General features: G+C 38.0%; 1 protein-coding gene and 1 pseudogene across 5 annotated transcripts in view; both read left to right on the top strand.

Moving 5' to 3' along the window:
• ECPAS (Ecm29 proteasome adaptor and scaffold) overlaps nucleotides 1–22,083 on the top strand; it is a 102,959-nt gene extending 80,876 nt beyond the window's left edge. For all 5 annotated transcript variants that reach the window (XM_057547836.1, XM_057547837.1, XM_057547834.1 and 2 more), the window contains 18 exons: nucleotides 78–183; nucleotides 952–999; nucleotides 1,833–1,954; nucleotides 3,529–3,679; nucleotides 5,585–5,650; nucleotides 6,861–6,950; nucleotides 8,042–8,108; nucleotides 8,700–8,791; nucleotides 8,871–8,937; nucleotides 9,170–9,361; nucleotides 9,979–10,187; nucleotides 11,054–11,097; nucleotides 11,194–11,386; nucleotides 12,935–13,073; nucleotides 15,006–15,111; nucleotides 15,387–15,475; nucleotides 17,400–17,471; nucleotides 18,923–22,083. In XM_057547836.1, the coding sequence (XP_057403819.1) occupies nucleotides 78–183; nucleotides 952–999; nucleotides 1,833–1,954; nucleotides 3,529–3,679; nucleotides 5,585–5,650; nucleotides 6,861–6,950; nucleotides 8,042–8,108; nucleotides 8,700–8,791; nucleotides 8,871–8,937; nucleotides 9,170–9,361; nucleotides 9,979–10,187; nucleotides 11,054–11,097; nucleotides 11,194–11,386; nucleotides 12,935–13,073; nucleotides 15,006–15,111; nucleotides 15,387–15,475; nucleotides 17,400–17,471; nucleotides 18,923–19,062 (1,993 nt within the window). In that variant the 3' untranslated portion in view covers nucleotides 19,063–22,083. The remainder of the gene's footprint in view (nucleotides 1–77; nucleotides 184–951; nucleotides 1,000–1,832; nucleotides 1,955–3,528; nucleotides 3,680–5,584; nucleotides 5,651–6,860; nucleotides 6,951–8,041; nucleotides 8,109–8,699; nucleotides 8,792–8,870; nucleotides 8,938–9,169; nucleotides 9,362–9,978; nucleotides 10,188–11,053; nucleotides 11,098–11,193; nucleotides 11,387–12,934; nucleotides 13,074–15,005; nucleotides 15,112–15,386; nucleotides 15,476–17,399; nucleotides 17,472–18,922) is intronic.
• LOC114237155 (40S ribosomal protein S25-like) lies at nucleotides 19,111–22,962 on the top strand (annotated as a pseudogene).
• The last annotated feature ends 466 nt before the right edge of the window (nucleotides 22,963–23,428 follow it).

Raw genomic sequence — 23,428 nt, 5'->3', positions numbered from 1 at the left:
TGTTTGATATGAATGTTTCATAGTAAAAGATTGAGCTTTCTAGATCATATATTTGAAAGCAAATTGTTTATTTTCAGCTGTTTAGCTCTGAATGATTTATTGAGAGGAAGACCCCTAGATGACATCATTGATAAACTTCCAGAAATTTGGGAAACTCTCTTTAGAGTACAAGATGATATAAAGGTACTATATACATAAATCTGCATTTATTTATAGAATAGCATAAATTGGAATTGTTAAAATATGTATGTTACATATTTCACAATTCAATATCCAGACAATTTTTTTAAAAGACCAGAATTTTCCTCCAGAGTTTCAGTTTTGATGTGTCTGTGAAGTGGCAAGTTTAGGTATCTTTAGATCTAAATTAAATTAAATTAAAAAAAAAAAAAGGGTAACTACTGCCTGATTTTCTTTTAGTAGAGATCTTGTGATGCTGTTGATGAGGAACAAATAACAGTTTAGAAATAATCCAAAATAACTCTGCTTAGATCAGCTTCGTAAGTTGGATCAGTCATTCCCAAATAACGTGACCAGTTTCTCTTTTGCCTCGGCAGTCAAAATTTTAGATTTTTCCATCTTACCATTAAAATTAGGCACTTCAGTTTTTTGCTTTATTCATCAGAGATTTTTTTTAAGTCTTTCAGAATCTTCACATAGATCTCTATACATTTGCTTTTATAATACATTTAGTTTCTAAACTGTTATACTTAATATCCATATTTTTGTAAGGTCAAAATAGGTTATATCTAATTTAAAAAATAGTAGTATGGCATGGTAGTATGTTCCTTGACGGGCAAAGAGCCTAGTGAAACACCATTTTTTACCTGGTAATGAAAGTAGGATTTTTCATCAATTTGTGTAGTTTTGGAGGCAGTTTAAATACACCTTTTGGGGTAGATGAGAAGGAAACTCTGACGTTGTATAATGTCATATTTTTCTCATTTTTAGGAATCTGTACGAAAAGCAGCAGAACTAGCTCTGAAAACGCTGAGCAAGGTGAAAACTCCTGTCTTATACTGGGGGGTGAAGTGGGGCAGGATTCTATGTGACAGTGAAAATTATGACTTATTTTTTTGTCATATAAAGTGACATTTAGTTGCAGTGTAACTGGCTTCATGTTACAGCCCACTTCTAACAACGAATGGGAAACTGGTTGCTATTACATTAGAATACTAGTATTTTTAACAAAGTGTGTCTCTGGGCTCTTTAAATGGAGAGCTCTTCTGGGCCTTTATATAAGATAGGACTTTCTCTTGACCCTGAAGTACACATTACATTTAGATCAAGCAACATCTATTCTCTTTATTATTGCTATGTTTATATGTTAAACTGCCTTTCATACTTACGAGGTTGGCAGCCTTTTTGAAACTGGTTTCCCACTTGAACTTGATTTTGTGGTATATCAGGGCCTTCTAGTATATTAGAAGGTTTTAAATCCAAGTGTTTCTTATTCCACATTTGTGTTCTTGACCTCTGTGTTATGCTGCCACCCAAAGTTATTGATGATGCTCATGATAATAATACCTTAAGCCTTCCTCAGAGTGCTTTCTAAACATTTTCTCATTTCATCTTCAGCTGTTTCCTGTTTCACAGATTAGAAGACCAAAGCTTAGAAAGTAAAATGCATTACCAAATTTTCTGTTTAATTATTGGCAGACATAAGACTCAATCCCAGATCATGAGATCTTCTTTTTCTTTCTGTGATATCGTAGAAAGTAGAGTCACTTATCCTTTTCAATGGATATAGGAAGTAGGAAGTATTTTGTCAGATGAACACGTTATTGGGTGAGAGATCAGTTTCACTAATTTCCATGCTCTTTGTATGTGAGGTTTGTGTGAAAATGTGTGACCCTGCCAAAGGAGCAGCTGGCCAGAGAACCATTGCTGTCCTTCTGCCCTGCCTTCTGGACAAAGGAGTGATGAGTCCTGTGACAGAAGTTCGAGCCCTCAGGTTTGAATTAGCTGATGAAATTGAATGTATTGGATTTACTTAGTTCTTAGCCACCCAGTAGAAATTAGGTTTCTTTGAATGTTAGATTCTTGAAAGAATGGAGAAATGAGTTGAGGAGAATCCAGTGGGGTGACCCAATAGCAAATGTGAGAAGTGGTGAGTGAGAACATTTTTGCAGAGACGTTCTCATGGGAGCCTTGCTTTTGTCCAGCCTTCTGCCACTCTGCCTTAACCTTGAGTAAAGTGTGTTATTTTCTTGTCACTGGCCTCTGCCCCCAGCAGGTACATCTTCCTATTCTGCTACGCCTCAGGTCCTTGGGAGCTTGCTTGTTGGTTATACCACTTAGTAACGTTTCACAGATTATTATGTTTAAAATAAACTGTTTACTGCCTGTGAAATATTCAAGAAGTACACATTTAGATATATATGGCTCTTTTAAGTTAAAATCAGCAGTGAAGGATTCTATTTTTTTTTTTTTTTTTAACTAGAGTGCTATCTGGGAACTTCATCTGTTCCATTTTTTATTTCACTCTTGAGAGTAGATCAAATTAATAGTACCAACACTATTTCATGGTAACTAAATAGTTGGTATGGGAAAGCTCTTCTTAGAAGGATTCAGCTAACAAATGCAAAGGAATGATAAAATTAGGATATCACCATTTTGCTATCCTCAGTAAGATAATCCAGGTAATGATCATAAGTGGCTCCTGAGTCCACTGGTAAAGGCTGACGGGGGGAGCATTATAATGGATGGTTGGTTCATGCCGACCAAACTTGAACCTGCTGTTCACTCTTTAACAGCACAAAAAAAGACAAGCATCCTGATGTGATGAGACAGGACATGTGCAGACCACCTGTGAAAGATTCTTGTTTTAAAAAAAATTGAACTGAACTTGATTTAGCCTGCAGATCTGTATAAGCTACAGAGGAACCTGTTAAGTGACACCATCAGAATACAAATCAATAGCTTAAAAAAAAGAGGACGGAGAGAGCATTGTTGAAAAAGATTCAAGAAATGCAGTAAATTGCAATATGTAGGTGGACTCTGGATTCGATTTCAGCAAACCAACTCTTACGGACACTTGTGAAACAATCAGGAAGTTTGGATATTAGATGATATGAAAAAAATTCTTAATATTTTTTAGGTGTGAAATGGTATTTTGATTATGATAAAAAGTCCGGGTCTCTTCATGATACATACAGAAGTTTAGTTAGGGAATACGCTTCAAAATACTACAGTGGCAGGGGGAAAAGTATATGCATGGTCTGTATGTATGGTGGATGCCTAAGTGAGACAGAATTGGCCAAAGGTTGCTGGTTGTTGAACTGGGTGGAGAACATACAGAATTGCATTTATGATTCTCTTTACTTTCATATATGTGTGAAAATTTCTATAATAAAAAGTAAAAACAAAAACCAAAAAAAAAAAACAACACAGAGCTAAGACCAGGCTCTGTACCCAAGGGAGTATGTTCCTTGATGCAGTAAAGTGCAGGAGCTCCTCGTGATTAGACCTGTAGGGCTTCTTGCTTTTGTTAAAAGGACTCAGGAGTTGTGTTTTGTGTGTCTGTAGCATTAACACCCTCGTGAAGATCAGCAAAAGTGCAGGAGCCATGTTGAAACCACATGCACCAAAACTCATCCCAGCTCTGCTAGAATCCTTAAGTGTATTGGAGCCTCAAGTTCTCAATTATTTGAGTCTCCGGGCTACAGACCAAGAAAAGGTGAGTTGACAACACAGCCATACTGGTAATTATCATGAAGGGAGAGCCCTGTTAAGATACTCACCAGGCCTTCCAGGGTCCTTGTCTTTAGACAAACTCCATGACTCAGATGATACTTTCACCACTCTTGAAACACCTCAGCATCTATAACCACATGCCGTGTTTTCTTAGGTGGGGCGGCGAGGGCTCATACACTGTTCTGTGAAGTGAATGAAAAATGACACTTCCGTCCAAAAAAATACATCAATACATTTATTTAACACAGTTTTTTGTACATGTTTGTTTATTTTCTAGGGGTTGGGTCTACACCCTCAGAGTCCTTCTATGGACCATTCCTGCTCTGCAAATCAAGAGGATTTGTAGCTAGACTTTTGCATAGTCCAAATTAATTATTCTGCTTTTTAGGTATACTGTAGTTCCCTAGTCTCTGATCAGAGTTTTGTTTTGTTTTGTTTTTTTAATTACAGATGAAACATATTTATTGTGAAAAGTTAAAACAACACAAAAGAGTAGAAAGTAATCCCCTAGGAGTCCCTCTGCTCTGGCAGCACAGTATCATTTCCTGAGGAGTACTCACTGTCAGCAGTTTCCTGGGTCTTTTTTCAAATTCTTTTGTAGTCATAGGCTGCAAAATCAAACAAACATACTAATTTTAAAATAGAATCAGACTGCGAATATTGTTCTGCAACTTGATTTTTGTTTTTAACAAAATACCATGTGTATATATATATACCTATTTCATTCTTTTTAGTGCATGCATAGTATTCTACAGTGAGATGATTTTGAAGTTTTGTGTGAGAGATTTTGTGGCATCAAAAGTTATGAATGTTCTGTTTTCTCCACATCTTTGCCAACATTGAATAATATCAGTCTGATAAGCAAGAATCTCATTATTCTAATTTAGTTTCCTATTATTAGTGTCGTCCATTGTCTTTTCATATTGTGTTAGCCATTTATAAATATTTCTTCTGTGAGTTGTATGTTTCTACTCTATGTCTGTTTTTCACTTGTTTATGTTTTTACATTTGTCTTTATTAGAACTGTCAAACTCCTGTTACATGATTGTAAAAGTTTTCTCTCAGTTCACTATTTGGTTTTTAACTTAACTAAACTATTCTGTTCTAATCACTTACTCTGTTTTCCCTTTGCCTCTGATATTGCTGTTTCTTCTCCAGTCATCATTCTTTCCTCTTTCAGCAGTAATCTTGCCTTTCCTAGGTTCTCACCTACTAGGTGTTGAGAATTAGGAAACATAAATTCTACTCCAAACTTTGCAGCCCTAGGCAAGTCACTTTTGTATGCCTAATTTTTCTCACTTATTATGTCTGGATAGTGTCAACCTCTCCTGTACCACAGTTGTTTGATTAAAATGCTATTGTATCAATAGATAGGAGGGTCCTTTATAAAGTTAATACATGTATAAAATTAAAAATCGTGTATTAGATAGAAAATTATTTAGTCTGTTTCTTTATTTAATGGAGGGAGAACCTGAGGCTCAAGAAGGCTGGATAACTTGCTCAGAGCCATACTATGTTCTTTTCTAACTGCAGTTAATTTCTAACTGTTGTCTGCATTTGTCACTTACGGTGAGATGCTGCCTCCACATATATATGGTTGAGTGTAGGACAAAAGAAATTATTTAGACTTGTGTTTGAATTTGTTGTATCTGTATATTATTTTTTAAAATATTCCTTAATTTGTCAGTAAAGCCCAGTTTGAGTGTGTGGAGGTTCTTCTTTTATTTTGGCTGTGCCGTGTGCAGCTTGTGGGATCCTAGTTCCCTGACCAGGGATCGGACCCACGCCCTCAGCAGTGAAAACCGCAGAGTCCTAACCACTGGGCTGCCAGGGAATTCCCTGGAGGTTCTTCTTAATTGATTGAATGTGCTTGCATTTGTGTTCTCAGGCTGCGATGGATAGTGCCCGACTCAGTGCTGCCAAATCCTCTCCCATGATGGAAACAATCAACATGGTAAGTGCCTCACGTAATGAGAACATTTACGTTTGCTTACCTTAGAGTGTAATTGTTCAAAGTCTTCAGGTTACATTAAATGAAGTAGAGGTTTAAGGGATGAGTCAAGGCAGCTGTTGTGACTCTAGTTTTTTCTTAGTATAGTTCTTTTTTCTTTTCCTGTATTACTAAATGGAATACTTGCCACAATACTAGATTGCATTAGTCCAGATTTGTGTTACACAGGAGAACAATATATTAAAAGGTCTGCCTATAAATCTATATCTGTATATCTTTTGGCCTGTCTGTTTAGAAAGTTCGGATACTTGTCTCTGCCTGAGCATTGTCTCTGGGAGGACCTAGGAAGGTGTAAGCTGGAGGTGTTAGTGAAGTAGGCAGCATAAAAGGTAGGGAGAGAGAACTGAGCAATGTTGGTAGGTTGTTCAGTTAAAGGAAGGGCATTTGCAGAAAAGAGCTGCTTGGCACCAAGTTTCGAAATTCCAATGTTTCTGGAATCATGGGTTAAGAGTCTCTAAGGTCACAAAAGCCGACTCTGCTGTGCATTCTCTGGAGTGGTTAATTGAGAGCTTGTGAGCTACTGGAAATTGTTTTGATGGGCAGATCACAGGACTAGACAAGAGAAGAAGGAATTTTTTTAGTGCTTACTGGGGAACTATTACCAAAATTTGGTCTAAGGATGTCTTTGTTGGATTATGAGGGGAAAAGAAAGTTTAAAGAAATAGGTATAGTTAGCAAATACCTTATAGATATGCTCATCAGTAATAGAATATATGTCATTACATTTTCAAAAACATAGTATAGCAAATTCAGCTAAGAAGTCAACTTTAATAAGATGGCTTGATAGGGCAGGCCCACGGAAGAAGGTCAGTTTTAATCTAGGTCTTTTACACTAAACATGGATTGTTAAAGAAGAAGTAGGCCCAGAGAGATCCTCTCTTCTTGGGTGCTCATTATTTATTTTCTCCTTTATAAATCAATGTTTTTTATTATTTTTGTTTTGTTTTTAATGTAGATCCACTGATGAATGGTTTTCTTGTTTGTAGTATAATGATTTTAACATTGAAATTGGAGCAAAATCAAACCAGTGGTTTTTGCACTTCATGTCAAAACCAGTTGGGTACATAGTTGACATGGGCAGTTTTTAATTCAAGATGTGGTACTGACTTAATTATTTGCTAAGGTTAACTTTATATTTATTCTCTTCCAAAAGTGCCTGCAATATCTTGATGTGTCGGTGCTCGGTGAGCTAGTTCCTAGGTTATGTGAACTGATCAGAAGTGGTGTAGGTCTTGGAACTAAGGTAAGCAAGTGTATTTTTCACAAGAGGAATTTGCATCTTCATTAGTTTGGGCCACAAAAATAGAACAGCCGTCATGTGTGAAATTCATTTTTTTTCTTAAAACCTGACTTTATTTTATGTTAACTATTTTGTTTCTATGACTGCACTAATAACTTAAAACATGTAACTCATTCAGAATATAGAACATGTGACTTATATTCAGTAAACATTGTCATACTTTTTTAGTGGAATCATTTCTATCCCCTGGTTGCCAGGTACATGCCCTCTGGGTCCTCGTTCATAATCAGTTATTAGTGGAAATGCTTATCCAGTTATCAAGTCATGGTTGCTTAAGGTGGTGATTAGCATTTGTCACAGAGGAATCAGCAGGTATTTAGATGGAAAAATGTCTTCCTTTCCAAGATTTTTCAAGGATCAGATCCCACGCCCTACACTTTGAAAACAAACAACTCACGTTTATTTCTCCTGACAAAATTAACATTTACTTCTATTTTAAAATTTTAGCATTTATAGATCAGGAGAAAGTTTAAAAGTTGTCCGTAAGTTTACCACCCATAGGTAATTGCTGTTGATATTTCAAAATGTTTCCTTCTGGTCTCTTTCTGTGCATGTGTCTTCTACGATGTCCTCTCTAATGGCCATATACTCTCTTGTGTGGCTGAAACATCATTTATTTTAACCCATCAAGGAATACCTGATTTGTTTTCAGCTTTTTTGATACTAAACAAAGCACTGTGATGAATGGTTTTGGACACATCTGAAGCTGCTTCCTTTGGTTAAATTCCTAGAACTGGAAATGTTAGAACAAGCATGGACAAGATGACATGTTGCCCTCCCAAAAGATTGTACGAATCTCCTTCTCACTTGCAGTGTATGAGAGCAATGTACACTTGTAGCAAGACCTCTGCAGGAAGTCTTGAAGGAAATCTTTGTGTTAATAATTTAAAATAAGAGTTTTACTCTTTCTAGATAGAATCTTGGAGGGGCTGTAAGGCTTTGTGTATTTCTTTAAATCTTTGACTCCTAAAACAAAGGGTTTCATAGAACATTGTGACCATCAAATTTAGACCTTTGCCTTTGTAACCCTGTAGGGAGGCTGTGCCAGTGTCATTGTGTCATTAACCACTCAGTGTCCCCAGGACCTAACACCTTACTCAGGTGAGTTTGTCAAAACCACTGGGGTGATGTTTTTGTATGGCCATGTCTTGTGTGACAAGGTTTTAAAAGGAAAAACAGTGATCATTCAGACATGCTTGTGATACCGTGTACTCTTTCTTCCCTCAAACTCTCCCACTTCTACCTTTATCTCTGTTTGCAAGAGGTACAGGATGATCAAGTTTAGCAAGTTTTTACTGTTTTATAAGTGTTTATTTCTTGGTGGTATAAGGAGGTGAGAGTATCTGCTATTCTGTACTGTATAAATGGTTTATTACCATTTATATTTAATTTTACATCAGCATTTTTCTTTTTTTAATTGGCTCCTAGACGGCGCTGATGAACTTTATGTACCTAACTGTTGTTTTTACAACTGTCCCTATAATAGTCTAGATTAATTAATAACAGATTAATTTTTAATTTTATACCAGGCAAAGAGAAGCAAATGGATATACAAATGTAACATGCAAGGGTTCTAGACTACTACGGAATAAGTCAGATATTAATTATAGGGTTAAGTTTGTTTTGGTCCTACGAACATAGCAGAGCATTTGGTCAGCCAAGTATCAGATTTTTCTTCTTTGTTTCCACTAGGTAAACTCATGAGTGCTTTGCTTAGTGGCCTGACAGATCGGAACAGTGTAATTCAGAAATCCTGTGCATTTGCCATGGGCCATTTAGTTCGGGTGAGTTGAATTTCTTACTTAGTTAAGTAAGTATACTTTGATAATTATGAAGAACTGACCAGGATTGTTTCTCTTCCAGACGTCACGGGATAGCAGCACAGAGAAACTCCTGCAGAAACTCAATGGCTGGTATATGGAGAAAGAAGGTACCTTTTTTTTTCCTACTTAAATTTTTGTTAATTTAGATGTAAACAACCTAATGAAACAATACAAATCAGGTCTTACCCTTTCTGATTTTATGTGGTTTGCTAGGAACATTTCTGATTGATTTTACTGGTTTGTTTTGCTGTGGTACAAGCCGAGCAATGGTCTGTTTTGATCAGTTACCCTTAAACGCAGTAAGTGTCATAAAGATTGTTTTTTTCTGCTTCTCTTTAGAACCCATCTACAAGACCTCTTGTGCTCTGACTATTCATGCTATTGGACGGTACAGCCCTGATGTACTGAAGAACCATGCCAAAGAAGTTCTGCCTTTGGCATTCCTAGGCATGCATGAAATCGCTGATGAGGAGAAAGCAGAAAAAGAAGAATGTAATTTATGGACTGAAGTATGGCAGGAAAATGTACCTGGTTAGTAAACAGTGCCTGTGAATTAAACCTGTTTCTTAAGAACCACAGTTGAAATTTTTAACTCATATTTTTTTATTCATAGACTTCTGTAGTTACTTTCCTGGGACCTTAACAATGTGTGTCCCATTGGGTTCTCAGCCCATTCAAATTTCCAAGTTCTCAGGCTGGCGCTCAGAGCTCTTTTCTTTCCTCCCTCATTGCTGCCCATATGAGAGAATAGAAACTGCTCAAGCGAAGCAGAGCTTTGCTTATTTCAGTTGAGAATGAGCAGTGATTTTTGTGTTGCCTTGAGTATTATTTTAGAGTAGTGCTTCTCCACTCTGCTCTTCACCTTGACACGCGTTCATGGACGAGAGCCCTCCTGCGGACATATCCAGTTCATAACGTCCTGCTGTTGTAAAGATTTCTCACACCACCACCCACTTTCTCTCCCTTTCAGAGAGTAATGTGGTGTAACCGTTGAGAATCACTGCTGTAGATTGATGGTCACTGACTTTTATTCCAGACTTAGAAAAGAAAAATCAGTTAGTTTATATATATATATATATATATATATATATATATATATTTTTTTTTTTTTTTTGGTCACTTAAGAGTTGCTTTTAATTTTGCTTTAGGTTCTTTTGGTGGCATTCGGTTATACCTGCAGGAGTTGATTACTATCACCCAGAAGGCTTTACAGTCTCAGTCCTGGAAAATGAAAGCCCAGGGTGCAATTGCCATGGCATCAATTGCAAAACAAACCAGCTCCCTGGTACCTCCGTATCTGGGAATGATACTGACCGCATTACTGCAAGGCCTAGCTGGACGAACATGGGCAGGAAAGGTAAAGGAACCATTCATGCCCAGTTAAATTTAAGGTATCCTTAAAGGATTATGACTTCATCTTTCATTTTTCATTTTCTTTAAAAATTAGAATGTTGTTTTGTGGGACATCAGATGGGTTGTTTTTGTAAACCAGATTTCCTGGGCAGTTGGGAAGCTTTGGGTAAACTTTGCCTGATTAAATGTGATATTTCATCAAAGTATAACCCACGTGTCCTTGAATACTGCACAGTAGTGCTGGAGGTTGATTTTTATTTATCATGTTCAGCTTTCCGAGAGAAGTCTTAAACCAAGTGGTCACGCTTTTGTCCCTGTTGACCGCGTGAACAGATCAGAGTTTGGGCATATGTGAAATTGAGTAGCAAGGCAAGCTGTGTCTAAACCCCGGGCTGAGGATGCCCATCTCTGGGGCCTCTGAATTAGTAAAAGTCATTTTTTATACAAGGGTGATGGTAGGTTATACATAGTGACTACTCAGTGGGGAGCGCGAGACTGTGGCCTTAAATACCGTCTGGTTGACGTGGTAGAAGCCAGTAGTGGCCAGTGCAGAACTGTAGACGAAGTACGGGTCTAGGAGTCAGACACAGTTCTGATTCCATTGTTGACGCTTCTGCCTCTGTGACCTTGGGCAAGTTGGTTCTCCAGGCTTTATGAAATGGAGAGGAAGACAGTTACCCTGCTTCCGTGGTTTGGAGTAAAACTCTGTGGATGTGCTTGTTAAACAGTTAAGTGTGTCAAAGATATGGTGACTCTGGTTAATTTTTGTTGTCATAATTTTTAAAAATTTATGAGGTAATTATCGTCATGTACAGTGTATGTAAATGACACGTTTGCCTAATAGTATTCCCTCATCTTTCAACCCTTTAGGAAGAACTGTTGAAAGCCATTGCCTGTGTGGTGACAGCTTGCAGGTAAATGTTCCTTCAGTGAAGATGCCATTTCTTAAACTGCACGTGAAAGCTGCAGCCTTTGTTAACTGTTGTGATGCTTTTGTATGGATCCTGCAGTGCAGAGCTGGAGAAGCCTGTGCCCAGTCAGCCTGGCGCCAGTGAAATCCTCCAGGCTGTTCTGAAGGAGTGCTGCAAAGAGAATCCCAAATACAAGATTGCAGCAATCAGCTGTGCAGGGGATGTCTTAAAGGCCACCAGAGAAGACAGATTCCAGGAGTTTGCTGACATTGTCATACCTCTCATCAAGAAGGTAATGATCGCCATATCCTTTCAGGTCTGGTTTATACTTAAAAAAATTTAAAAAAAAAAAGGAAAGAAAGAAGGAAAAGATTTTCCTGTGTCCTGTTTGCATATTTTAGTAGGATTCGTGTAGCTGCAAATAGCAGAAAAATCCCCACATATCATGGCTTCAAACAAGGTAGACGTTAAGTCTCTCACAGAAGAGTTTAGGGAGTCTGGCTCTTTGCGGCTCCCAGCTCTGCCTTCCCTGGGGTGTGGCCATTGTCTTCATGGTCCACCGTGTATCTGCATTCCAGGTGGGTGATGGCAGAGGAGATGAAGAAAGGATGAAGGATCAAAGTAGGTATGTCAGTTCTCTCTTAAGGAGAGTTCCTGGAAGCTGCTACAGGGCCCTTTCACTTCTATCCCACTGGCCAGTGCTTAGCCGGGTGGCCACACCTGGCTGCAGGTGAGGCTGGGAATAGTAGTCTTCATTCTAGGTATCCGTTTCCCCTCCATGGGAGAAGGGTGGCTGTTTTTTGTTTTTTTAAAAAACAAACGCGGAACGATGAGTTTATTGCCAGGGTTTCATCCTGCGAGCCGGGAACCTCAGGGCTGTGGGAGCGGTGCGTTCCCGAGAGCGGTGTTGGAGTGGGCGGACAGTCCCTGTCTTGCTGCTGATGAGCTTTGCCTTGAAAGCATGTGCTGCAGCCACCCCGGGCACCCCAGAGTGAAGACAGACTCTGCCACGTGCTGGGGGACTTTGATCAAAAGCAGACTTTGGTTTCATTTGGAAAATGAAGTGCTCGTTTTTAAAGGTTGGGCACTGGTTCAAGGAAAGAAGAGTATGGTTTACCTATTTACTTTTTTGTGAAACATGAAAAATTTTAAATAGCATTCTCATTCTGTTTCTTGTGTTGCTGCTAATTTGCTGTTGTAAAAAAGCTGTTTAAATGATTTCTGTTAAGAGGGAGGGGAAATGGGGATATATGTATTCATGTGGCTGATTTACTTTGTTGTACAACAGAAACTAACACAGTATTGTGAAGCAATTATACTCCAATAAAGATTTGTAAAAAAAATAAAAACAGTAAGAAAAATAAATTCAAAGTAAAATAATTAACTCTCAGAAAAAAAATTTCTGTTACATACATAGTGATAGTGTATGGATTTGGGAGCCTGTATCACCAGCTTGCTGGACAAGTCACTTCTCTGCCTGTTTCCATATCTTATTAAGAAGGAGTTTGGATTTAGATTATAACCGGGTTCTTCCTCCTTTAATTTCGTGATTCTAATGCAAGTCTTTTTTATGTTGTACTCAAAATACTACATATATGGTATTTTTTTTCACCTTTTCCTACAGATTCCTTTAGAGGATTTTCAAAACTTATTGGAGAGGTGTAGTACTCCTGTTACAAAATCTTTTTACAAATAGAAAAACTCATGGTAGAGACTGTAGCATTTAATTCTTGGTTAACATCTCGTACTCTGGTACCCTGGTTGTTTGAATAGTATGCCTGTAACTTTGAAGGAAAAAAAAAATTAAAATTTGCTTTCCTTTTTTTTTGACATGTCCTAGAACTCACCTGAAAGCATTGGAGTCCAGACAACCAAAAATGAAGATGAGAATGAGAAGGAAAAGGAGCTCCAGCTGGAATCTCTGCTGGGAGCCTTTGAGGGCCTGGGCAAAGCCTGGCCCCGAAATGTGGAGACCCAACGTAAGCAGCAGAACCTGCATTTGAAGAAGTGCTGTGGCCAGGGGTTACTTCATGACAGCAAAGGTGTTCCGTGTGACGAGTTATAGCTGCTGTTTCTTGTAGAGCCTGACTGATTAACGGCGAGAATTATCCAGTATAAATTTTACTCCTACGTTGGCAGATAATCTCATTGACTGTTAGTTTTCTAGGGCTGCTGTAACACAGTACAACAGACTGGGTGACTTCAACCAGGGAACTGCATTTTCTCACAATTTTGGAGACTAGAAGTCTGAGATCAAGGTGTCAGCAGTGTTGGTTTCTTTTGAGCCCTGTCTCCTTGGCTTGTAAATGGCCATCCATGTCTCTGTGTCCAGTACATTCTTATAAGGACACCAGTCGTCTTGGGTTAGGGCCCACCCTAATGGTTTCTTTAAAACCCTGTCTCCCAACTCAGTCACATTCTGAGGTACTTGGGGTTAGGATGTCAACATGTGAGTCTGTGGGACACAGCTCAGCCCATAACAGCCATGATACATTTTATGTAGATGGTTTGACTATAAAACGAATTCTTTTACTCTTCTTTATGGTGCTGTATTCAGAGGAATCCACAGAACTTATTAGTGAGGTCTCTTCATCTCAGAATTAATGGCCTTGTTGCCAAATCTTCAATAAGCAAATGAAATCTCTATTTCCCTGAGAAACTTGAAACTTTCTGAGAGTTTTCCAGAATTGAACATATCTTTCCAAAGGGTTAAGTAAATAAAGAGTAAACCTTTACTGTTGGATTGGGTTGTAGTTAGTAGGAGTTCGCCTTGTGTTGGTTCCTGCACGGCATCCTACATCTTAATATTCATGAGTGTTATGAAAAGTATTGTTGACTGTGATTGGATGTTTCTAAAATCAGGCTTAAGGTTGTCTTTGAGCCTTGCCATCCTTTGTGTGGACTTCAGAAAGTATATTTGCTATGTATAGGGAGGGTTTTCCAAAAGATACAGATTTGTAAGAGGTCTTATTTCTTGGTTTTATGTTATGGACTGCAGTGGAAGTCCACTTATTTGACATCATTAGGACTACTAACTTTTGCTTGATAGGTAGAAGAAGTTAAAGTCGGGAATTATATAAAAAGATGATACATACACAAAGCAGTTTTAGTATAAGGAACAGAAATGTACCTTTGCTGGATTGGTTATCATCTGGGGGAAGGGCCAGGGCCTTTGAGGATTTGGTCCACACTGGCTTCTCGTATACGTCTTACTCATAATGTATCATCTTCAGTTTCTGGTTTTGTTTCTTTATAGTGGAGAAAGAAATTACAGTCTCTTAGGAAGCAATTCAAGTGCAGAATTGTAGATTTTTTACCCTCATCCATCTTTACATTTGTGAACCATACTAAATTCTGCAGCATTTGAAAAATAACTACTTTGTTGAGTTTTATACTCCTGTTTCATCACTTAGCATAATATTAATTATATAATTATAACAGCAAGTGCAGTTGGCATAACAGGTTTGGATAAAGCACCGTTGACTCTTGTTAAGCCTATAACATGCAGAAGCTTGTGAGCCTCCAGAGTTCTGCTCTCTTTGGCTGTCATTCAGGGTGTTTTACGGGGAAAAGGCAGTGTGGTTTAGACTCTGTGTCAGTTCCTTAGAAAAGGATATTGCCTTGACAAAGAACACTTATGAACAGATATATAGGATTTTGGGGGGAGGGGGTGTTTCTGATCAGGGAAGTTTGTGGGAATTGGACATAAAGTCATGCTGAAGTGTTTCCGAAATGTCATGGCTTTAATTAAAGGCATTTGTTGTTTTAATTTTTCCTCTCCCCTTCTCTCTCTCTCTCTGTCTATCCCTCTCTGTCCCTGTCTCTCTCTGTCTCTCTGTCTTCCCCTCACTTGCTCTGTCTCTTGCTCCTTCACATGCTCTGTCCTCCTCTGCCCCATTCTTTTTTTCCAGGTTGTTATCGTCAAGAGCTTTGCAAACTGATGTGTGAGCAGCTAAAACTCAGCACGTGGAAAGTGCAGCTGGGAGTCCTACAGTCAATGAATGCCTTTTTTCAGGGGTAATTTGCTTCACAGTTCAGTCATTTATTTCACCTTCCCCTACCCCTTAGCATTTTATATATAATCAGTGGATTTTTTTTTTAACATCTTTATTGGAGTATAATTGCTTTACAATGCTGTGTTAGTTTCTGCTGCAGTGGAATTCTTTTAAATTTTAAAACTAAAAGCTAAAGTGACATCATAAAGCAATATATACAGATCGAAATTGTGCCAGAAAGGTTTTGGAATGTTTCTTAATAACTAATATTTGTATCTTGCTTTCTGATTTGTACAGATTAATGCTTTTAGAAGAAGAACATGCAGATCCTGAGGCTCTGGCTGAAATTCTGCTTGAAACTTGTAAATCAATCACATATTCTTTAGGTGAGTGGTAAATTGACATAGATAAGGAGTGTTCATTTTAAAGCTCAAGGAGTTAAGCTTCAAACATTCCCTGCCTTGCGCTAGGATCTAAATTTATGGAACAACTACTGAACTCTCCTATTTAATATACTCAATATGCGCCCCCAAACTGGAATGTATTAATCTGGAACTGTAATTTAGGATTTCAACACCTAGATTAGAAAAACCTTTGTGACCAGTATTTTTTAAAACCCTGTACTTGGAAATAATTTCAAACTTACAGAAAAGTTACAATAATAATGCATGTAATACTTGTATATCCTTTACCCAAAGTCACCTGTTAACATTTTGCACCACTTACTTTATTACTTGCACTTCTGTATACATACTTTTTCCTCAACCATTTGAAAGTATATTGCTTACATCTTGCCCCTTTCCTCTTAAATTCTTTAGTGTGCCTTCTTTTACATACCAACTTTAGATAGTATAACATTGATGCAGTATTTTTTAACCATTCATATTCTGGGTTTTCAGTTGACTCAGTAATGTTCTTTATATAATGTTTTCCTCTCCTCCATTAAGGAATCCAGTCCGGAATCATTTAGTGAATTTAGTTGTCGTGTCGTTGTAGTCTCCTTTAATCTGGAACACTTCCTCAGCCTTTCTTTGTCTTATGTGACATTGACAATTTTGAAGAAAAGCCTCCCCCTCCCCCCATTTAAAACTACAATGTTTCTTATTTGGTGTTTGTCTGATGTTTCCTTGTGATGAGATCCAGGTTATGAATTCCCAGTAGGGCTGCTCTATAAGTGATGTTATGTCCTCTCACATCAAGAGGCACACAGTGTCCACCTGCCCTCGTTGGCAGCATTAATTTTGATTCCCTGGTCAAGGTACTACTCAGTTTCCTCTACTCTATGGTTACCATTTTTCCCCCTTCTGTCTGATAAGCAGCCTGTGGAAACACACTTTAAGACCATTCAGATAACCTGCTCCTCTTCAAAGTATCTTCTCTGGACTTAACATGCATTGATGGGTTTTTCCAGAACCAGCTTTTACTAAGATGATTTTCCAGCTCTAGCACTTCTTCCACATCTACCATTTGACAGTTGGCATCCTCCCATAAGCAAGGTCCCTCCCTCTCTCGAACTCTTTATTTATCTATTATCCATATTGATTCATGGATTCCTTTATTTTCCCCTTTGTTTATAATTATTTTCCTTAATTAATTTGTTGCTCAAATTATCCCAGATTTGGCCAGTGGAAGCCTCTTCGAGCTGTCTCCTGTGTCCTATTGCTGGCTCGCCACCATTCTTTTAAGCGTTTGCATACTTCGTAGCATGACAGCCTGTTATAAGCTCATCTTTTGCTTCCTTTGTCTTGGGTCCGGTTGTGTGTTAGTTTTTTCAGTAAACAGTTTCACTGTGAACTAGATGCTGTGTCTAGAGTATACACCAAGGAAGCATATTTCAGTTGTGATTCTTGGAGGTAGCCGCATGCTTTTGGGTAAATAACTGGCAGCTGAGAAACTAGTCTTCACAGGGTCGGGTCGCAGCCAGGTGTCCCTAAGTTGGCCTTACCCCTGGGTGATGTAATGTTCTTTGGTAAAATGAAGAGGTCATGCAAACCTAAAGACCTTTCTTCGGTATCCTGTGAAGCCGACTTTTAAAATGGGTCCTTTAAATATTGCCATTTGTTGTGGAGATTGGTGTATTTGATATATTTGACAGCTTTTTTTTTTTGAGTAAGGAATGTGGACATATAGCACATTTCAAGTATTTGATGATAATTGGCTAAGGGAAGCTTACTTAGGAGCACGTTTATCTTTCCCTGAATTTATAATTTCTGAACATCTTTCTTTCGGTAACACCAACTTAATCTTAGATGTTCTGTTTGTAAGGCATATATAAAACAAATAATGTGAACTATTTGATTTTCTTCTTAGAAAATAAGACCTACTCATCTGTGAGAACAGAAGCTTTATCTGTGTTAGAATTGCTGCTTAAAAAACTTGAAGGTGAGTTCTTGATATTTCTCATTGGAGGACCGGAAAGCCAGGAGACTTTATGGCATATGTTTTTGGAATTTTTTAGATTTTCTGTTGTTGTTTTTAATAAGCATATACTCCAAAATGTAAATTAATATATTTGTACATGGAAGTGGAATATGCATAGCTAAAACCTTCCAATTTTATGAAGTGTTAAATTTGGTACTCTTTTATTTTATATACTTTTAATGCATTATGAAGCTATGGTTATCTCAATGAAGTTTTGGTTTCCATTGTGAATCTTGAGTTAATCTTGGTTAATTACAGCAAGAGGCTGACAGTGGCAGAACAGAGCTCACTATACGCATGTAAATAAACAATGACACTGAAAAGTGGAGTTAGGAGAACATTTAACAATTATCTACCTGAGTCATCGAATTTGATAGCAGTTTTCTTAATCCTATTTTTTTTTTTCCTGTTTTCCTTTTTTTAAACCGTCTTGCAAAGAAGCAGATTTCGTCTAATGGTCTGTTCTATCACTGGTAAAAGAAGACTGTTAGCATTTTCTCCAGTGGTGTATCTGTTACTGATTTCAAAAGGAGGCCTCTTTTCGTTTTTCATTTTCCTCTTTTTATTATTTTAACCACGTGGATGAAGAATGGGGAATATGGAACACTTTTCTCTAGAGCATTGTGTATCTGCTGTTTCTCCTTCTGTCTCTATGTTTGCTTAGCAATTCAGGCTCCTCTGTCAGGGGTCCATAAAACAGGCCGTTTAGACTCAGCGACACTACACGTCTCATAATCCCTTTCTTCCTTGTTGAAGTAGAAGAGCTAGACACTTAGATATATCTCTGAATTCTCACAGTTTGCCAAATATGTATGAATATATTCTAGATGAGGAAAATGAAGCTCAACAGTGAAATAACTTGCCTGAAACCACATTGCCAGAAAGTATCAGAACCTCATAAACAAGATTTAGGATCTGATGTACTTTATGAATTTCTAATATTTTGAGTATGCCTGTAGTTCTCTGATGCTTTTCTTAAAGGAGTAATAAAGTGTCATCTGTTCAAACTGTCTTTGCAGTTATGAAATTTATTGAGGATTTTTTTTTACTGAGCATATCATACAAAGATATATTCAGCTCAATTGCTGAAATAGCTTTTTTTGTTACTGTGTGCCCTGCCTCAATACTTCCTGCTTCCCAGTTGGCTTCAGGCTCCCTTCATTCTCTTTGTCCCACCTGCTCTGGGGACAGAGGATGAAACTCCCTGATTGGCCCTCAGGTTATTGTCAGTAATTAGATTTGGAGACAACTCTTAAACCTGTGATCATTATATACAGAACTGTTACCACAGGGTTGCTTTGCATTTATTTTGGGGATAGGATATGTGGAAGAAAAGCAGAAAGAATAGTTTTGGATTCTCTGCTTGCTTCTTCTATAAGGATTCTTTTGTTGTTCTTTCTCTTTCCATTCAGAATCTAAACAGTGGGAAAGTTTGACATCTGAATGCAGAGTGCTCCTGATTGAGTCTTTAGCAACTATGGAGACAGACAGCAGACCTGAGCTGCAGGAGAAAGCATCATTACTGAAGAAAACACTTGAAAATCTGGAATAAATTAGAAGGGGAAGAAACAAACAAGTGCCATGTTCATTGGGGGTTGAAATGGTGGTATTCTTTGTGGGGAAAAGTAAAGATTAATCTGTAGCATGCATCATTCCTTGGCTGAAATAAAAAAAAAATGCCTTAAATTTTGTTCCTTATTAGCTTTATTTTACTTGATGTTTTAAAAGTATCTGGGCTGAATAAGCTAAATGGAACCTTGGATATTTGAGAGGTGGTTGTGGTTGTAGGTGAAACTGACAGAAATAGCTGTTGAAAGAGTTAAAGCTGTTATTAAAGGAATAGACAAAGTTGCAGAGGAAGCTGCATAAAAATCTTAGAACTGCATCCAAATTTTAAAAAGTTATTTCAGGAAGGGGCTGTATCAACTACTTAGTTTAACCCCCTTCTTTACACCTGAAGAAACAGGTTATGAGATGACGTAGCTTCCTTTCAGAGGCCTGTGCCGAGGCTGGAACCTGGGTGATGGATGACCTGCCCAGGACACTTTCTTTTACAACCTGCTGCTAATCAGTGCTAACCCTGGCCTACCTGAGAAACTCCCAAGATGAGATGGTACAGCAGTCCTGGCACCAGAACTGAACTGACCCATTATGTAAGCACCACTGGATTCTTGCAGTTCAGAAGTTGAACATTGTCTTGTCATTTGTTTAGATGATTGGTTTTTAGAAAATGATTATCTACCAACCTTACAGGTTGAGATGGAGGGAAAATTTGGTCTCCATGTAATCGTCCTCCTTTTATAAGCAGATGAAGGTAGATTAGGACAAGATTGTTCATTTTGTCTGTTATGTATTTTGCAAAACACAAACCAACAACGAAATCGTGACTGCTTAGTTTAGACCATTTATAATCTCAAAACTGTAAAGACAAATTAAAATTTTCTACCCGCTTTTATGCTAACAGTCACGACTATGGGATAGAAAGGAAAACATTTTAATTAGCCATCTGTGAATAACCTGATACCATTCAAAGTAAATAATTGCAGCTAGGGTTTCTTCCTTTCCTTATGCTGCTCAGGCCCCTGCCTAAGGATGTAGGGTAAGGGGAAAAAACAAATTTAACATAAGTGTTTATTAAAGTAAAAGGAGAACTCTCTAGCTCACCTTGGATTCCAAGCACAAAATCGGCTTACACTCAATACTGACCCCATGCTGACAGTAACACCAGGGTGGAAACTCCGTGTTGTTATTTTTTGTGGTCTCTATTAACCAAAGTATTTAAAATTTTCTTGACTGTGACCCATAGTAAAACTTTTTTCATCATGACCCAGAACAGTGTGTGTGGGGTGGAGGGGAGGGAGGGAGGGAGAGAGAAACAAAGAATGAATATAAAATCTTTAACTGAAATAAAATGTTTTGTGAAATGGTACATACTATGTGTGATCTGCTTTGATCCCTCCCCGCCAACTCCCCACCACCGTTTTGAATGCTCTTTCAGACCCACTAAATTCATTTCCTGACTCATAAATGGGTTGTTACTCACAGTTTGAAAAACACTGCCATAGATAGTACCTAAACCTAGCTGCATATGCTATGTTCTGGGGTTGCTTCTGTTTGGAAAAGGGGTTTACAAATGAAAATTTAAGTGTTTATTACCAAAACATCCTCTTAGCTGGTACTGAATATAATTGTGAGTTTTAGTAGCATCATGAATTTTAGGTAAACTATCGTGGACTTCCACTTGAGAGTGGTGTTTGCTTGGGGAAAAAAAATCAACTCTGGGTGTTTTTCAGAAAGCTTGCGTTCTCATAGGACTTGGTGTTTTCCAGATCTGTATTTCCCCCTCCATGAAGTGCTCTCTGACTTTCATTTACAGTACCTGGGATACTCTTCCTAGGCAAGAGTGCCATGTAGGTCAGGTATTGTTGGAAGGTGAGAGTGTAAGGGCAAGAATTGTGCTCTTGGCCCGTATCAAGTTTAAAACCTCATCAGATTTTATGCTTTTTAAACTTTTTGTTACTCAATATTGGGAATTTCCCATGGTGCTGAGAGAGGTGCTAAGATACTTGAACCTTAGTGCTTAGTGCTGTTGAATTAATTTGTTTTAGTTTTCTAAGCACGTTTCTAAGTTTTACACTTAACTGCCTTCATCTTGACCAGCCAAGTCATTTGTACAACTAGTAACATTAACCATGGTCTCCCAATGCAGCTTGTGTTGGTGTGCATGGGCACACATATTTATTTAAAAGAGTTAATAACTGAGAGTTTGTCATTGTGGAATGTTGATGTTAGTGAACAAATGGCAAAAGGACCCGTGAACATTTATATCTTTGGCCTTCATTTCCCAAAGCTACGTGGAACAGATTTTTATTATTTTTTTCCCTAGGAATATTCAGTGCTACTTGTCATATAGGCAACTGATTTAGAGAGTCTACTGAATTCCTTATTCCTGGAATATATTTCGTCACACTAGATAGATTGTCACAAATTTATTGATATGTGAAAAGGAGGTACCTGAAATTTGGCAATTGGAAATCAAAACAAAGTATAAAATTGTCTTTTTTGGTGATAAAGAACAGCCATTTCTTTAATTAATGTTTGTGTCTAATTTACAATTGCCGGTGTGTCTGCCTGTAATACAGTGTACCTGCACAATAAAACTGATTGCCACCAAATCCCCATTGCTTTACCCTTCCATCTTTTACTTGTGTATTCACTAATGAGAAGAGAAAAGAAAAAAAGATGTGACCTTGTTGGTCTGTGCTCTGGTAGCATTTGCACTGTGTGAACACTGTCTGCCCGTTGGGGGAAGTTTCTATCTGCTGCTGCCACAATATATTCATGCTGCTTGTGAAGTACAGGGAGTTATTTTGACATTGGCACTCATTGTAATGTACAAACTGTTGTTAAATGGATGTATATGTAACAGATTTTTGTATTTTATATGCAAAGTCTTCATAGAATCCTCTGCAATATGTACTAAGCTAGCTAAGCATGTGGTAGTCTTGAAAGGAAAAATCCTTCCCATGCCCAAGAAGATATTAAGTGGTAAATAAAAGCTGCATGATCAGTTCTTTGAAGTGGTGCATTAATTTTTACTGGTTCTCTGGGAAAATAGTTAACTTCCAAGGCAGTGCCTGGTTATACTTTAAAGACCAAAAAAAGCCCTACTGCCTGCAGTATTCTGAGCTACTTCTACCAAGCAGAAATTGTTGTCTTAAGTGTCTGGGAGTTCCAAGGCAAAACACAAACAGAAGCAAGGCACCTGAATAATTGCTGCTAAATGCTTGGAGAGAAGCAATCATTGAAAGATTGGAGTTTTTGATATAGGTAATCCCTGATGAACACATAGAAACAACAAGCAGATCTGCTTTTGATTAAGATTAACATACATGGCTATGCACATAAAATATCAGAGCTATAGGTACATCCTATGTTGTAAATAGCCAAACAGATTCTAGGCTGTGGCTTTTTGTCCGACATCTTAGCGAGGCGTAGTGGTAGCAGCTGCTCTCCCGGCTTCGCTGTGTCGCCCAAGAATGACAAGAAGAAGAAGGATGCCGGAAAGTCAGCCAAGAAAGACAAAGACCCAGTGAACAAATCTGGGGGCAAGGCCAAAAAGAAGAAGTGGTCCAAAGGCAAAGTTCGGGACAAGCTCAATAACCTAGTCTTGTTTGACAAAGCAACATAAGACAAACTCCTTAAAGAAGTACCCAACTATATAAGCTTATAACTCCAGCTGCCGTCCCTGAGATACTGAAGGTTTGTGGTTCCCCGGCCAGGGCAGCCCTTCAGGAGCCCCTTAGTAAAGGACTTACTAAACTGGTTTCAAAGCACAGAGCTCAAGTAATTTACACCAGAAATACCAAGGGTGGAGATGCTCCAGCTGCTGATGAAGACGCGTGAACAGGTCCCACCAACTGTATATTTTGAAAAATAAAACTTTATTAAATCAAAAAAATGTTTAGTCTGTGGAAGATATGCTTGAAGGGGAAAGGTACCTTGCTTTTTCTCTTGTAGCAGCTAAAAAGCCTAAGCTGCTCCCTTTCTTCTATGCTTTTCCTCCTTTTTCCCTTCAAGCTAGTACCAGATTATTTGATTAGAATAACAATTGGTTTTTAAAAAGTGGAAAACCCACAACTAGAAATATGAAAATCACTAAAGGAAAAATCTTATTGGTAAAGGCAAATATACAATGAAGATAGTAAATCAACCACGTATGAAGCTAGTATGAGCGTTAAAAGATAAAAGTCATAAAATCATCTATATCCACAATAAGTTGAGGGATACACAAAACTAAAATATGATGTCAAAAATAGTAAATGTGATTAGCTCTAGTAGTTTTCTGGTAGCATCTTTATTATAAAGCAGAATCTAACACACCATTGTAAAGCAATTATACTCCAATAAAGATGTTA

Source organism: Balaenoptera acutorostrata, chromosome 6 (assembly GCF_949987535.1).
Source record: "Balaenoptera acutorostrata chromosome 6, mBalAcu1.1, whole genome shotgun sequence".
Classification (NCBI taxonomy): domain Eukaryota; kingdom Metazoa; phylum Chordata; class Mammalia; order Artiodactyla; family Balaenopteridae; genus Balaenoptera; species Balaenoptera acutorostrata.
Note: the sequence above shows the minus strand (reverse complement) of the source record. Positions and strands in the feature narration are given on the sequence as shown.